General features: G+C 37.2%; 1 protein-coding gene across 3 annotated transcripts in view; it reads right to left on the bottom strand.

Annotated features, from left to right (window-relative positions):
* The window catches only part of LOC138710344 (myelin expression factor 2-like), a 79,677-nt gene extending 63,847 nt beyond the window's left edge, over positions 1 to 15,830 (bottom strand). For 2 of the 3 annotated variants that reach the window (XR_011335214.1, XR_011335215.1), the window contains exons 1-2: positions 15,497 to 15,830; positions 1,544 to 1,830 (exon numbers count right to left, since the gene is read on the bottom strand). Coding sequence is in view for 1 of the 3 variants with exons in the window: in XM_069841163.1 (XP_069697264.1) it covers positions 1,544 to 1,830; positions 15,497 to 15,552 (343 nt within the window). In the remaining 2 variants the exon portion in view is untranslated. The remainder of the gene's footprint in view (positions 1 to 1,543; positions 1,831 to 15,496) is intronic. The other variant, XM_069841163.1, reaches the window with a different exon arrangement.
* Between the last annotated feature and the right edge of the window lie 1,981 nt (positions 15,831 to 17,811).

Below are 17,811 nucleotides of genomic sequence, written 5' to 3'. Positions count from 1 at the left end.
TCTCCAAACCAGTTAATTATATGCATTTTGTTAGATACTTAGCACAACATGTTTTCTTTTGACACTCATGGAATACATTTCATCTCGAAGTTGTACAGTAAAGCAACTCAAACTGTAGAACTGTGTAAGTGTAAATGCTGTAATAAGACTCTCAAGAAAAAACGCCTATACTAATATAACATACAATAGTATCTACTTCATATCACGTTTCTGTAGCAAAAAAAATAAAAAATAAAAATAAATAAATAAATAAAATAAACAAAAAAAAAAAATAAGGGAGAAAGACAGTCTGATAATCCGCCAATCGATTAATAGGATGACAGAAAAGTGGGGTTCCACTGTATTCACAGTTTTAAGGGAATCTATCACATGTTATGGTTTTTGCAGGGGTGACAGCAAATCACTTCCTTCATACTTATTTCTTTGATGGTGCTATTAATCAACAGTTATCTGAATATGATCAACAAACAGTTAATTTCAGTATTGACACTAAGATGAGTCACCAAACTGTTTGGTTTTTTTATTGGGTTATTTTACGACGCTATATCAACATCTAGGTTATTTAGAGTCTGAATGATATGCAGGTGATAATGCCGATGAAATGAGTCCGGGGTCCAGCACCGAAAGTTATCCAGCATTTGCTCGTATTGGGTTGAGGGAAAACCCCGGAAAAAACCTCAACCAAGTAACTTGCACTGACCGGGATTCGAACCCGGGCCATCTGGTTTCACAGCCAGACGCGCTGACTGTTACTCCAAACTGTTTGGTTTCAAAAAGATAGCACACCAGCACATTTTGCTTTGAACATATACAGACACCTGGACGAAATTTTTCAAAATCATTGGATTGGACAAAACGACCTCAGACTCCACTACACCGACAATACACTTTGTGGCATTGCAATAGAGGTGCGGGAAGATAGATACACCAGTTCATGCAGCTTTTGCAATAATATCACTTCTAATATGCTGCTGCAGACGAGCAACCTAACATGGAGGTGCATAAGGTTATGCTATGAACATGGAGGAACCTACATGGACGTTTTAAATCCATAGCAGGTAAGCTGTACCTAACTAAAAGTTGGTGTAAAGGGTCCCAGCCTTCCTGTATATATTAGCTCAATTATCAGAAAATGGCATAAAAAGAGAAATTTGTTGCATTTCTTACAAGAGTCCTAGAAAACAGCTCGTGGTAATAGATCCAAAAGACAGATTCCTCTTTTCTTGGAATCTCTGATACAGTCAGTATCTAGCTCTGATACATTGGATATTTCAGGATCTACAGTGCAAAAATAAAATTTCGCATTATCTTCATAGGTTGTCAAGTATTTATTAAGATCTGATCTGATCTGATATGATCTAACCTAACCTAGGTAAAGGTCTGAAATTCTTCGTTTTTACATTACTAGATGATGGGCATTCTTAATGCATGGCACTGAAGTTGGTTAGGAGAAAAAATAACATAAGGAATTCTTGACCAATTCTAAAGACTATTTTTTTTACATATTCTTTATAATTATTTTGTAATATATGACAAACTCAACCTTCTGTCCTGAAGAGGTCCTTGAGCTCCTGCCAACGATACTCATAAGCAATGTTTGAAACGAAAATTCGTCTTTCTGAAGCACTTTTTTTCCCTCCACGATCACGTTCACGGTCATGGTCACGTTCACGTTCACGTTCTCTGCTCTGGCTTGAATTCCTAGGGCCAAATCTACTGGGCCGATCTCCTCTACGTGATCGATCACGGTCCCTTTCTCTGCCCCTCTCTTTCCCACTGCTTAGGTTGGAGTCTTCATCATTTCTGTCATCAGTAGGGTTTAATGGTGATCTGTGAAAATAAAGGACAAAAATTAATATTCTATTTATTTATTGGGTTATTGTATCAACATCTTGGTTATCTAGCGTCTGAATGAAATGAAGGTGATAATACCGGTGAAATGAGTCCGGGGTCCAGCACCGAAAGTTACCAAGCATTTGCTCGTATTGGGTTGAGGGAAAACCCCGGAAAAAATCTCAACCAGGTAACTTGCCCCGACCAGGATTCTAACCAGGGCCACCTGGTTTCGCAGCCAGATGCGCTGACCATTACTCCACAGGTGTGGACAATAATAATTAATATTAAACACATACTTTATGAAACATTTTCTCAAGGCAAAGAGTGGTCAGTGCAATCTTATTGTCTACTGTGTATACAACTTCCTGGAAGAATATGTTCAGATTACACGCAACCCCATACACACTAGATTGTTCGTTCATGTTCTTTAATGGTGATCAGATCTATATACTAACACCTAACACTGAAACAACAGTTAGGTTCACAATGCTCTCTATGACATCTTCAGACACAATCGTCCATCATAGGAAGTCTCAGGGAGAACCTTGATTCGTCTGTGAACAGTACTTGCCTCCAATGTCGAAGTTGCCAATTTATATGTTCCAGAGCGAATCTTAATTTTGCTCACTTGAGATGAACCTCCAAACAAGGGCATGTAGTGGTCTCTGAGCTCTCAAATTAACTTCCCACAATCTATTCCTGATCATCTGGTCACTTATTCCTATTCCATGTACTAACCTGAGGTCACGAGCAGTTGATGTACGCCTACATACGAACTAAAAATCTGTCTTGATCTGCAGTTGTCTTTTACTTAAGTCCTTGCCCAGTCTCCTTTCGTACTACCCTGACTCACTATAACATTTGACAGCTCAATTCACAACTGACACAGAATGACAGAGGTTATTGGCAATCTGATAAGTCCATCCCTGTTGAATGAGGTGACAGTCTATGCGACTTCAACTGCCCTGATAACCATTTTGTAGTTCCTTTGCAATAACATCTGAATTGGATCAAAACAATGACCATAGCTCTTCAAGAGAGTGAGTCTAGAGCTTGGGTACACACATTACCTTCTCACATCAGCACTCTGATAGTACATCCTTTAAAATCGCAATGGCCTTGGTTGTAAACTCTGCCAGCCACACCAATGTATTTAATGATAATAATAATAATAATAATAATAATAATAATAATAATGATTTATTTGTGAAGGAACTGCTGATATTTACGGCCATCATGCACTCAACTGTGTGAGGAGGAAGGTCGCATTCTCAGAAATAAATCAGTCAATCAATCAATCAATCAATCAATCAATCAATCAATCTTCTTAATGTATCCAGCTGTTTGCTGACAAAGTCCACTATAGACCACTGTAGTCTATTCAGTTTTTGTTTTTCTTGAGAAATGAGGGGTATTTTGATTGGAGTTCATTATAGATGCCTGTTCCTAGTAGCCAGAGTTGGGGTGTAGTCAATATACAGTATACTGCAGGGCTGTGTCTTCTGCAACTGGTACTGATGATTTTAATTTACTTCTTTTGTGGTTTATGGATAGACAGTAGGGTGTATCGAAAAAAACTTTTCTTGAAAAATGAAGGTGGCTAGTGCGGAAAAGTTGCTATTTGTGCCAGAAAGAACGCAGAAAAAAAGAAAATAGTAATTCGATAATATCCTGTGTATCCACATCAGCTCTAAAGTTTTGCGAGCTTAATGCTCTATGTCTGTTTCCAAATTTTGTTTCGTAGTGCAACTCTTCGCTTATTTCTTTAAATTTACACTCAAAAATAACCTAGGGCTCACTTACGAGGAGTGTGGTTGCACTTCCAGCACCATCCCTCCACCCACCCTTAGTAGTATACTCCGGTGTCAAATGTTGATTTACGCTGCATACTCCGACTTAAGTTTCGAAGCATGGCATTTCTCAGCTATGCACACTAAATTATGTGACGGGTTACTACAGCTCACATACAAGCAGAGAATCCTATAAGCAGTTGTTAAGTCATCGAGATTGAACAACTGGCCCTGGTTTCTTCCTTTCAAGCTCTATCGGACAATGGCCAGAATGAACGACTTGGTAGATCCCCAGAAAATACTCCTGGTCAGTAGGCCTACTAAGATCGGAGATTCGTTCCATGTTAATTTTGTTGATCCAGGGTACTTCAATAACTTTGAAATTCGCCATGATTTTGTCTCACAATGGAGTAACTCTTCTCCAATATGTCCAGAACGTGTTTCTGGACCTGTAGTGATACCAGAAAGATGTTTCATGAGATAGCGGAGTCGAAGTTCATTTGCATGGAGAAGACAAATTATTCATTGGATGGCCTGCCGATTTCCTCTTCGATGCACACCATAGATCCGTTCTTTCTTCCTGTATTTGTAGGGGCTCCATCAGAACCAAGTGCTGCTAGAGGCGATATATCTAATTTACTTGCCTTTAAAAATTGAAGCACAGCTCTTCAAATCTGATGTCCATGTCCAGAAGAAGGGGAGACATGTCGAATATACTTTAAATGTGGTTCTTCTAATAAAGTTATAATTATGCTCCTCTTCTTTTTCTCGGCGATATAATCGGTTGTCATTTTTCGCCTGTGTTAGTGCCCTGTCCTTTCGACCATCAAAATATACTGTTCGAATGAACTTATTATTAGGTGTTTCTTCTTTCTGAATTTTATCTCCATTCTTCATTTCTCTCATGATCATCTATTATAAGACCCTTATTCCTACTAGACATTATTCTCGCGCTTGTAGCATAGCTGTCGCAATTAGAGCCACATCTCTCTTCGAGGTGCCTATCTGAAGGCTGCTGAAGATAATTTTGGTAGAGGCAAGGGAGCCTGAGCAGCAGAAGACTTCGATTCGAAGTCAGAATCCGCACTGCTTCACTGCTGTTCCGAGTGGTGCGAAGGCGAAGACTCAGAGCTTGTAACTGATGTCTGTTTTTCTCTTCCTCGGAATTCAAGTCGCACTTCTTCAGATCGATGCCGAATGGGCCTATTCGCTTTTCTCTCTTCACTCTTAAATAGTGTCTTAGTCGTCACAATGTTGATATTATCAATAATCATAGTTCGTTAATTTTTCTGATCTATTAGAAAGGATACTCCTATTGATGGAACTTTCCTACTTAACTCACATTCACAGAGGCTTTCCGGGTCCGGGCACTTACAAGTGCATATATCAAACAATTTTCAACCTTTATTAATAAAAGCCTATTCACACGCCCTTCAGATTAATCCACTTCGTTAGTGCGATTTCAGAATATTCTGACATTTACTATGATACTATTTCATCTTTTCCACTACTCTCTGATTGCTGAAGGTAGGAAGGCTTGCTGTTTTTCAAACCTCGATAAGTCTGTCGGCAGTAAAATGAGCGATATCTTTTACTGAAAGGTGTTTTCCACCTACTTCGTTTATCTTTAATTCTCTGATCCAAAGAAAATGTGTTATCACTTCTTTATAGGTTGGAAATTGCAACTCTCGTATCGGTCCTGGTATATCAAATAAAGACTCGGCAGTACGACAGTACGGAATTATTTTGTTCCACTCATGACAACACAATGCATAAGAACTATTGCATGTACCACTAAACCACTGATATGATACACGATTTCATAGGAAACAACAGCGATACAAACCTGGCCAGCGTAGCCTACAAAATATAACTGCTGGGCAGATTCTACCCTGACTGCCAGCATCCCTCTCTTCTCTCACTCCACAAGAAAATACTGGTGCCAGATGCTTCTCTTCTTTTACTATCTTTGATAACTTTTAAAAGATCTGGTTAACGAGGGATAGCTGTATAGGTATGCAGACTGTCGATATAATATTTTTACAAGTATGCATTATAAATTCGAATCTTCAGTATTGATGCGGAGACACAAGATATTGATTAAATTTAATTTTCTTTCTCCTGCAGTCTTTCTGCCACAAGTCGCAACTTTTCCGCACTAGCCATCTTCATTTTTCAAAAAAAAAATTTTTCGATACACCCTAATAGACAATATAGTAGAACAGGGCTGTAGAAAGAGGGGCTGGCTCAATGCTTTGTTGTTCAGCTTGCCACCTTAAGTCTCTCCCTCTAGCCACCCCACCACTTTCTGACGTCACTGCTGTACAGTTGGTCTCTGTGAGTGTTGCAGTTACGAGTGTTGAGAAATGTAATTCAAGTTCACGTGCACCATTTCGTAATGTAGGCCTATTTGGTTGTGTAATGAGCGTATAACAGTTCTTTATGTGTTGAATAATTATAAAGGTACAGTATTACATTATTAATGACAGTATTTTAAGTTTTAAAATGGTGAATTGTGCTGTAGCAAACTGTTCGAATGACTCTCGTCACACTCACGAAGTAATTTATCACAGTTTTCCGAAAAGATGTGCTTTTAGCTAAAGAGTGGGAAAGCAAGTGTCATAGGCAGGACCAAGTGAATATTAAGTGAGTACGTATCTGTAGTGATCATTTCGGAAGTGTGACCGATTATGAAGATGATATGAAGAAAAATGCAGTTCCATATCTAAATATTCCAAGTTCCAAGGCTGGAAGTGACTCAAACCGAGACGATAGATATCAGAAGAGAAATATTCGAAAAGCTGCTCTTAATCACCTTCAGACACTGAGTCCAAAGAAGCCAAGATTAGAACCTAGTACCGGCAGCTCTGAATATGTAAATATCACACAGGGATTTGAAGAAACGTCTGTAGTGTCTGAAGTACATTGTCTAAAGTGTGATGAACGTGGAAAACAAATTGATTTACTGAAAGGAAAGGTAAATATTTTAGAATACAGTTTTAAAACTTTGCAGTCAAACAATAAAATACTGAAAACAAGGTTAGGAGATTAATGAGAAAAAAAGTAACTGTTCCTTATAGAACAAAAACAGACAACAAATCTAGAATTATCAGTAAGAAGTGTTGCACTTTTCTTCGAAATATGGAAAATATTTTTACAGAAAATCAAATTCGGGCTGTAATTTCTCAGAAGAAAAAAAATGATTTGGTCTTCACAGGATATATCTAGAGCAATTGTAATAAGGGCAATTTCCAGAAAATCTTTCGATTTTTGGAGAGAAAGAATAGGTATTCCACTTCCTTCTCCAGCGACTTTAAAGAGATGGTGCTCTTGGTTCCAATGTCGCCCTGGAATTTTACATAATGTTTTGCAGCTCATGTCCGACAATTCTGAAAATCTTTCATCTTTAGAGAAATCATGTGTCCTTAGTTTCGATGAGATGAGCATCAACAGCCGCCTAAATTACCATCCTGGCATGGATAAGGTGTTGGGACCTCATTCTAAGGTTCAAGTAGTACTTGCTAGAGGATTGACTGCACCTTGGAAACAACCTGTGTACTATAATTTCGACACAACCATGAATAAGGCATTGCTCTTTGACATAATTGTACATATAGAGAGAACTGGGATTCTTGTATCAGCAATTGTTTCAGATTTGGGTGGGTGCAATTTGTTGTGGAAAGAGTTGTCAATATCACCTGAAAACTCAAGTTTTATACATCCCACTGATCCGTGTCGAAAGGTATGGGTTTTTGCCGACATGCCACATTATCTAAAGCTACTGAGAAACCATTTGCTTGACACTGGATTAGAACTTAAAGATGGGACAGTTATAAATACTTACTGATCGAAGTTCTAAATAAAGATTGAAAGGAAGTGACATTATGTTATAAACTTAAGCCTGAGTTTCTCTTCCTTAAAGGAAATGAGAGACAAAAGGTTGGCCTGGCTAAAACTCTTTTCTCAAGAACAGTTGCTAAAGCAATATCCTCTTTAACTGGAAATGAAAAGGCATCAGAATTTTTTCAACTAATAGATTCATTCTGTGATATAATGAACAGCAACAGTGCCCATTTTTCATCATCTCATCCAATGAAGACCACCTTTGGTTTAAATTCTTGCATGTCAGAGCAGTTGCAAGTGCTTAGTGACGTGAAAGATGCAATATTTCATGTGAGAGTTTTGAGTAAAAAATATTTACTGCCTTTCCAAAAAGGGATATTGGTGTCAATTAATTTCTTGTTGGGTCTACATGAAGAAATTAAACGTAAAGGATTGACTTACATAATGACTTTCCGCCTAACTCAGGATGTACTAGAAAGTCTCTTCAGCCAAATTATAGGTCTCCGGTATTTTTACGACCATCCAAGTCCAACAGACTTCATTTTCAGACTGAGACGCCTCCTACTTTCTAATAAACTTCCCCTTCCATCTAATAAAACTAACGCTACTGAAGATAAGGATTATCAATTAAAACCATATTTAACAGCAGACATGTTGCAATCTGCCTTCGGGATTGATGAGGTGAATATTATTGCCACTGAAAATACTGCAACACTGAATTCTGTACTCTCCGATGAAGATGATGAATTAAGGCCTATGGAAGGAATAGAAGATGCAAACCAAGAAGATCTGAAAAGCTGGGCAGAAAGTGAAGCTATGAACTACATTGCTGGCTACATAGCACATAAAGTTAAAGAAAAAGATTCATCTTTAGGCCAGAAAACAAAAAACTTAGGCAGTGAAAACAACACTTGGCTGGAGATTTTGTCTTACGGTGGATTAACTGAACCTTCCAAAGAGTGGGAAAAAAACTAAACAAATGTTTGAAGTTGAATTTAAAACTATGCACGGGAACTCCATTGACAAGGAGGAACAAGTGATACGTTTCAAAACATTGCTAGAAACTAAGTTTTCAAACACGTGCTCCGAAGCTTTCAAACTATATGCACGTGTGAGAACATTTGTGAGATTGAGATCCTTGAATCGGGGGCAGAGAGCAGAATTCCTGAGGAACAGTGCTAAGAAGAATGCCAAGTGGATGAAGTCATCTAGCAAACAACAACTTCATTAGGTGAGTGAAAAAATGAAATAAGCTGAATCATTATAGAATAACGTTGATGTACTTGATATTTTACCAATATTATGAAAATTGATTACACTGCCACCAATATACACTGTACATCCTTAAACATTTGTTCCATTATTTCCATCTAATATAGGCCTAGTTAACTGATTATTTAAAACCCTTTGATTTCATGCACTTCCACTAGGAGTGAAATTATTGGTTATCGAAATAATAATGATAATAATAATAATAATAATAATAATAATAATAATAATAATAATAATAATAATATACAGTCATTCAGAGTTTTCTGTATAAGGGCAGATCTTTCACTGCAAACCCAAAATTATCCATTCTCCCCTATTTTCCGCCTTCTTAGTCGCTTCCCTAAATCTTAATGTTATAATCTGATATCTTCTGTCCCGAACTTTATCCTTTCAGTAAGCAGTTTCTCTTAGCCAGTGATGCAAGCAATTTCATTTTCTCTTCCTGATTAGTTTCAGCATTATTCTTCTCCATCTACTCTTCCTAGCCAGAGCTTCATTTCTTATTTTATCTGTCCATTTAATACGCTTCATTCCAGACATAATATAATATTCATTCCTTGATAGATTTTTTGCCCAAGGGCAGATCTTTCACTGCAAACCCAGCAGTCACGTATATTTATAATATAATATAATATAATTATAATACATAATATAATATAGGCTATAATATTTAACAATACTAATATTATAATAGTCTAATTATCATTATCGTCACTGATGTGTTCTGGCGAGCAGCTTCAGTCCACATGTCCCATACTATATAGCAACCTTGTCCATGTATGAATGAATGAATGAATGAATGCCTCTCCTTGACCTGGGATATAAAATTTAATCAGCAGAGAAACGTGACACGTGAAAGGAAATAAAAGTCTACCACAAAATATTTATGAAGCTACAGCTCAACAGACATCAGTTTGAAAAGCGACGAAATTGTTAAAACTGAACTCTTTAAAGACAACTGGCGTTTATAAAATATTGAATGAAACAGGCCATATGCCTAGGGTTCAGTTTTATAAGTTATTATTGGGGGGTGTTCACGATGGTCATATCAATCCACAGTTGATATTATATTTGGTCGATAATTCCAGCACTTATTGTAATGGAGTTTTACGTTCTATTTGTGAGCAAAGGACTTGCTGTGTACCATGATGTCACAGCGGCTGGGAGGACAGCATCACTTTCCGACTTGCTATGAGTCAGCCCTTCCTTCTATAGCCCTGATAGAAGAATGTGTTCCAGGCCTTCATCATGATTATTACACCACAGACAAGTAGGATTATCAGAAATGTGAAATCGGTGTAGGCACAATTGAGTGACAATGTGACCTGTTCTGGCTCTTGTTAAAAATGTTTGAACATGTCTGGGCAAGTTTTTATACATTTCCAGGTAGTTTGGTTTTTTGTACGGACTGTAAAATTTTTCCTTTGTCAGAAGAGAGTGAATTGTTGATATATAGGTTTATAAAATGAGACTTTACTGAAGCAAAAGCACTGGCTAGAGATATCACTCGAAGAGGTCTTGGTTGCAAATATGTTGCCTGTTTTGCAATATTATCGACTTTCTCGTTTCCAGGTATGCCACAATGACTAGGTATCCACTGAAATGTTATTTCTTTTGGAGTTTTTTAGTTTACTTAGTTGTTTCTGAATTGGAATAATTCTATGTGCATATAGGTTTGGTACATATCTGATTATATTGAATGTAGTCCCCTTGGAATTGGTAAGTATGCAAATAGATTTTTCAGAAATTTTAGTAACACACTGAAGAGCAGCATCAACAGCTAGCAATTCATGGTATGAAATAACTTTGATATTTTCGAATATAAGACTCTGCTCCTAATGTCCCATCATCAGGACTTAGAGAACGTAAACAAATATTGGTGCCGCCCATAGGCAGATTCCAGAACCACATCTACCATGTTCTTCTGGTCAACCTGTAACCTACTAAGATGATTAATGAAATAATACTAATGGAGGCGAAATGAATCCCAAATCCAACGCCGAAAGCTACCCAACAATTCTGCTTCGAGTGGTTGAGGAAAAACCTTAGAAAAAACCCCAACCAGGTAACTTGTCCCAACCAGGATTTGAACCTGGGACCACTTGTTTCACGGTTAAGAATGCTAACCGTTACTCCACAGCGGTGGACAAACCATTAAGAGTCCCTTCATATGAGGCCACTTTTAGAAGCGCTGCTAAAGTGCTGCTGCTTGTGAATAATGGATTTAAATGGATGCCTTCAGACACAATCAGTCGTGCTGCAGACGCTCCAAGTGGTTCACTTCTCTGCTGGTGGCAGCCACTGAAAGTGGCACTTCTCGTCGTGATACATAGAATTAAATGGTAGATTTCAGACTGGGCCACAGCCAGGCCACTATTTTAGTGGCACATGAGAAGCATGTTTGGACTAGTGTGAATTACGGATATATTAGGCCTATTTATGTAGTAAAATCTACTTTATTTCAGGTTAAAATAAAATAACGCATCTAAAATAATGTAAATAAATTAGCAAAGAAATAAAAAAAAAAAAATTAGTTGATCTCAGATTCGAACCTCGGTTCAAATACACCACGGCCTTTGACTTTATCATTACACTACCGACACCTATTACAGTATAGCCTATTGGTTGAATTACATGCTATGAATGCTTTCACGTTTGCTATTATCTTTAATTTTGAATTCTTAAATATTAAACAAAAATATGTTTTATGCCATTTTAACCCTCATTTGCGTAATTTTAAATTAATATTCTTTATCATCCTGATGTAAATCATCAAACAAGCTATGGAATAGTCCTCGATTCAATCTCGACAAAACTAATGAATGAACTCAAACTCTTCTTCTATTTCTACGTTTATTCTTTCTTTAGAATTTATAAAACAGTTATATTACCGGTTGTTCTTTACGGTTGTGAAACTTCGACTCTCACTTTGAGAGAGGAACATAGGTTAAGGGTGTTTGAGAATAAGGTGCTTAGGAAAATATTTGGGGCTAAGAGGGATGAAGTTATAGGAGAATGGAGAAAGTTCCACAACACAGAACTGCACACATTGTATTCTTCACCTAACGTAATTAGGAACATTAAAACCAGACGTTTGAGATAGGCAGGGCATGTAGCACATATAGGCAAATCCAGAAATGCATATAGTGTGTTAGTTGGGAGGCCGGAGGGAAAAAGACCTTTGGGGAGGCCGAGACATAGATGGGAAGATAATATTAAAATGGATTTGAAGGAGGTGGGATATGATGATAGAGACTGGATTAATCTTGTTCAGAATAGGGATCAATGGCGGGCTTATGTGAGGGTGGCAATGAATCTCCGGGTTCCTTAAAAGCCAGTAAGTAAGTATTCTTTCTCCATCTAAGCAAAGTTACCAAAGTAGGCTTCAAGGGCGTGTATTGCGGGTGTTCAAGGTGTGCGCTGGACACCCTGTAAATTCGGTAATCTCATTGTTTATTTTAAGTTGTTTTACATAATGCAACAATAATTTTAATTTGTCACAATTTAAATGCGTGGTAATCTCATTGGAAATTGACATATAAAGTCCAAGACTAATTTTAATTTATTACCATTTAAATATTTTAAATGCCTGCTGGTTGAATGTGCATACCATCCCCAGAACAGCTTTCGTTTTATAACATATGCTCTGCCTGACGAAGTGGGATGAGGTACAAAAGAACATCCCCTGCTGAGAGTTACTGCTATAATTGTCTGCGTGCGCAAGGTGACATGGTGGGGATACTCTCTTCTCTCAAGCTCGCAGGTCGTCCTGCATACAGGCAGCTCAACTTGTCAATTGTAGCGTTATGAAATATTGTGTTTGACGTGTGTGTGAGTGAATTTACTGTGTTTAGGTTTTACTAGGGTTCATAGTTGTGTGCCAGCACAGGTGAACAATTTCAATTACTTATTTAATTATAATAGCATTTGGAAATGTACACTGTAAAAGATCTTTTGCAAAAGCCATTCTCTTCTCGCCCACTAGAGGAGAAATTACATATAGCAAATAAGGGTAGACATAATCCGTCACTTCTGAATTTAGTGAAAATGTAGAAAGGTTAGCGGGTTGTGAAACTTCAAACAGGTTATTTTGCTGGCTATGCTTATTGTTTTCTAACAAAAATGAGGTTTGGAGTAAGCATGGATTTGCTGACTTAAATCACTTGTCTAATGCACAGCAGAAACATTCAAAATCTCAAACTCATGTACAATGTTTCCTGAAATCTAAATTTTTCGGCAAACAGCGAAATGATACTTTACTTGATGATCAACGAAGAACTGATACCAGTAAACACAACGCAGAGGTTAAGAAAAGTATGGCCGTATTGATAAGAATCATTGACGTTATTTGTCTTCTGGCTAACCAGGAGCTCCCTCTATGGGGACATGACGAATCAGGTAGTTCTTTGAACAAACGAAATTTTTTCAGAATTTTTGAATGTGTAAAAAAAATATGATTTACTTTTAGAAAACCATCTAAATTCGTCCACAGTGTTTCGAGGAACTTCTCTATTGATTAAAAATGATATCATAAAAGTTATTACTGATATAGAAAAGAAGAAATAAAAAATGAAACTAACTCAGTTTCATTTGTAGCTATAATGCTTGATGAAACTTCTGATATTGAGAACAAATCTCAACTATCTAGAGTTCTCCGCTATCCTAAAGGGCAGATTCTTGGGCAGAACAGCAGATGGTTTATTTACTCACGTAGCACGAGTAGTTACTAAACTCGTGGGTCAGACATACGATGGAGCTTTTACATCAAGACTTTGCCATACTGTAAAAGAATACAGATCTGAACTTTGTGAGTTTTCGAAAATATTATTTAACATTCTGGTAAATGGGATAGTGAGACAATCATAAATTCACTTGATTTTCTAGCTATCCTTCAACAGTTTGACACTATATTTCTATTGGAAGTATTTTCGATGTTGCTTACTTATACAGATATATTATACAATCTTTTACAAATAAAACATTTTGATATTCTTTACTGTAGCAGGAAAGTAACCGACGTAAAAAATAAGCTCCAATATGATAGGGACAATTCTTATTCATTAGTTTGGAACAATACAATTTCAAATAAGGACGAAACCTGTCGGGTGAAAACAAAGCGGCACTGTCCAGAAAAAGCGGAACAAGAAAATAATTATCGTCGGCTATATTTGAAAGTGACTGATTTCCTAATTCATAAAACTGATTGTAGATTTTCTCAACTTTATAAATTAGAATATTTTCATTTGTTACAATATCAGCAGTACTGTGAATATAGAAAAACATTTCTCGAACCATTCCTACAGAAACTTTTGGCTCAGTACGCAAATTTATTTGATCGCGTTGGACTGAAGAATGAATTAAGTGTTCTCTACACTTCACCTGAATTTCATGGAAAGGATGTTCACGAACTTATTAGTTTTATGCATGACAATTTCCTCTCTTCTGGATTTAGTGAAGTGTATAAACTTGCTAGATTAATACGGACCATTCCTTGTACTACAAGCTCTGTGGAACGTTAGTTTTCTGCATTAAGACGAATCAAGACCTATTTAAGAAGTACTCAAACTCAAGAAAGGCGTGTAACTTAAGTTTGTCGTCAATCGAAAGGAGTTAAGTGCACAAAATGAAGGACAGAGACTTATTTTATAATGCTGTGATTGAGAAGTTCGCATCACAAGAAAGAAGAATACAGCTAATGTTTAAATGAAAGAGGTAGGCCTACGTAATTTGAATTACTAAATCCATGAAAGTGTTGTTAACAATACTAAATTATATATTAAAATTATATATTACACATGGCAGTTAATTTTGACCCGATATTTCACTTATAAGAATTGTGCGACTATAGACCAATTATGTATTTTTGACAAAACACCCATACTCCAGGTTCAGCATACGCCACTGGTAGGCCTATATTATCAAAGTTACCAAAAGTATATTATCTCCTTCTACGTAGGCTTATATGTTCACTGGAAGACAGTCTACTACAAAAATTTAGTGTATTAAGCAGCGCCACTAAAGTAGCCTCATCTGAAAGGATCCTTAAATGCCACCGACCTAGGCCGGGATCGAACCCGCAACCTCGGGCACAGAAGGCCAGGGCACATACATTTCGTATGTTCAGTCTCCTTACACTAATGGGGCCTTGGGTGAAACGAGCGTTGAGAGACTTCCGCCGATTTTAGCAAGACTTCTGACTTCTGTTGCATTCAAATAATCATAAAATACGATAATTTTGTCCAAGGGATAAATTCCAGAACAAGGACTGCAACCTTCCCCTCTTACTTCAAAATTCCAACCTTGTGCACACAAAATAATTGGCACTGAAAAGTGCCTTTTCTTAAATATAATGATGCGCATTCGACAAACGCAGACAAATCTGCTCTTTTTAGTATTTTAAGACATAATTTGGTAGGTGCAATCCGTGTTCTAAAATTTTCCCGCCTTTCGTACTTAGTTTTAGGACATAATTACGTTTAAGATAATATTTGGCTTTGGCCACGTAGCTTGCAATTTGTAAATGCTGAAGCGCACAAGCCATTCCAAACCGTGTATATGAAACAAAGAAACAGCCTGTAATACTACATGTAGAATTAACATACATTATCTTTATTGACTTGGAGCTTAAATGAATCAGCTACTGTTTATAAAGATGCAATTTGGTAGTTTCATATTTATAACCGCACCAAGATGACGCCATTTCAGAAGGCCAAACCGATGAAAGAGCTAAATAGGTCTAAATACACATTATTTACCTGTCTCGAGCTCTTGTCTCAGAAGAGTTATTTCCTTGTTCGCCAGCTTTTATCATCGTAACGTTTAATCTTCTCACGTGCAAGTATTTCTGCTAACACACCAATACCTACAAATCAAATGGGAATCCTTAATGACGCCTTGTCCACAGCATTGGACTTCTACGATTTCTGCGTCAATGATAGCAACTTATTAAATTATGCTCTATCTATTAATGACAATACGTAGTACAATAAATGTATATAGAAATTAAAGGATAGAAAGAATATTTCTAAGTTCACAGAAGTCAACACTAACAATGGACGCTTCCTAACAAGCCGTGTGACCAATCTAACATTGGCTGCGTTCAGCCGGGACAGCGCTGAGGTAGCGCTGAAATAGCGACAGCACTGAACGCCTTGCTGGCCGATAGCGCTGAAATCATAGACTTACTAAATAACCTCTAGATCGCTCACTGGCGCTAGTGTTATGCTCCCAAATTGAACCAGCGGCCATTTGTTTGGTAGAGCTGAATAAGTATGGTTCTTTCGTGTGCTGCTTTTAATTGCAGCAATGCACACGGATGTAACGATAAAGAAGGAAGGAATGTTACATTTCACTGGTTAATTAATCCTTAATTTCTACGACGATTTTTTCTCCATATTATGTTACAGAAGACAAACTACTGTACTTGCCATGTGACTCTTTATGCTTCAAGTTTCCTCTGAGTAAAGATTCCCTTAAGGCTTAACCGTACAATCCGCAGAGAGAATTTCTACCCTACATTGAATCATTCAGTGTGTTCAACTCATTTCGAAGATAGTAATTACCTTTCAAACTACGTTATTATACACTGCTACTATCCTTCACTCACTCTATATCATTCATTTTCTTCAAACAGCTATTGTTTCAGTCCATACATTAATAATAAAATTATTCATCGAACTTAAACATACAGAAACTGCATAAGTTATAAAAATATATTTCTTTTAATATAACTGATTGAAAGTAATTCCTGTCTTAGTTACGGATTAATGAAACATTTTCTTATGCTATTGCTGCTGCTACTGCTATTATTACTACTACTATTCCTGCTACTGCAGCTACTAATTTTATGACTTTATACAGTAGTTTAACCTACAGATTGAATTAAAGTAGTAGTAGTAGGGTTTAAGAAGGGCGCGTCAGCTACTATGGCTATTTGCGCCCTTATCTAAAATTCTTAATATAACAAATACATAATAAATAATATAATAATCAGAGTGTTAAAAGAACTAAAAAGCGTTGTCACGGTAAAACGAGGCACACAAATGCAGTATACATAAGGTGATTTCTACACAATCATAAAAGTGAGCAATTCTACGACTCTAGGTGGTTTTCAAGACGAACAAATAAAACAATAAAACTAAGACCACCAGAGATAAGTTGTAAATCATATATTAAAAACAATAAAATTATATCAAATGTTCGGATGTATAAAGTCCAAAATGTCAACAAAGTGAAATCAAATATAAAACAACAAATGTAACCTCCGGAGGATAAGTAAAACGAGTAAATAAAAAACTACATCACCTTATCCAAACCTGTAGTCGATAAAAATCTCAGAATTGCATTTGTACAATTAAAATCATTTCCAAGAGCGTCACGTAGTGTGGGCCGAATTCCATATTGCCTGCGGGCACGGTCATATTTTCTGCAACGCAATAAAAAATGTTCCACCGTAAGTGGAACACGGCACATACACTCCGGCTGAGGCTCGCCACGTAGTACATGGCCATGTGTCAGATGGCAGTGGCCAATCCTCAACCAGGTGAGTAAAACTTCTTCGTGTCGTGACGCTCTTGTGGACGAATCCCTAACTCGAACAGTATCCTTTATATTTCGTAATTTGTTTCCCACTTGTGCAGACCATTCTCCTTCCCATTGCCACCATATTTTATATTTCAAGTAGTTTCGAATGTCCTGCCACCTCTAGCGCCAATATACCAGAGAGCCATTCAGTGCACCAGCCCTGGCTGCAGCATCCGCGGCCTCATTTCCTGGAATTCCTACATGACCAGGAATCCACACTACTCCAATCTCATAATCAAAGCTAATGAGAGTGTGGAACAGCTCCTGAGTTCTTAAGACAAGCGGATCATCACAATTAAAAGACTGCAAGGACTGGATGGCACTTAAAGAGTCGGAACAGATAAGGAATCTGCCCCGAGGTTGCCTAATTAAAAACAATAAAGCTCTGTAAAATGCATGGAGTTCAGCAGTAAAAACATTAGTATATTGGCTTAGTCTGTACTTAAATATCTCTCCATTTGTAACGAAGAAACAACCAACACAGTCA

The sequence above is a fragment of the Periplaneta americana genome, chromosome 12 (genome assembly GCF_040183065.1).
Source record: "Periplaneta americana isolate PAMFEO1 chromosome 12, P.americana_PAMFEO1_priV1, whole genome shotgun sequence".
NCBI lineage: Eukaryota > Metazoa > Arthropoda > Insecta > Blattodea > Blattidae > Periplaneta > Periplaneta americana.
The sequence above is the reverse complement of the archived record's forward strand: the minus strand, read 5'-3'. Positions and strand labels throughout refer to the sequence as shown.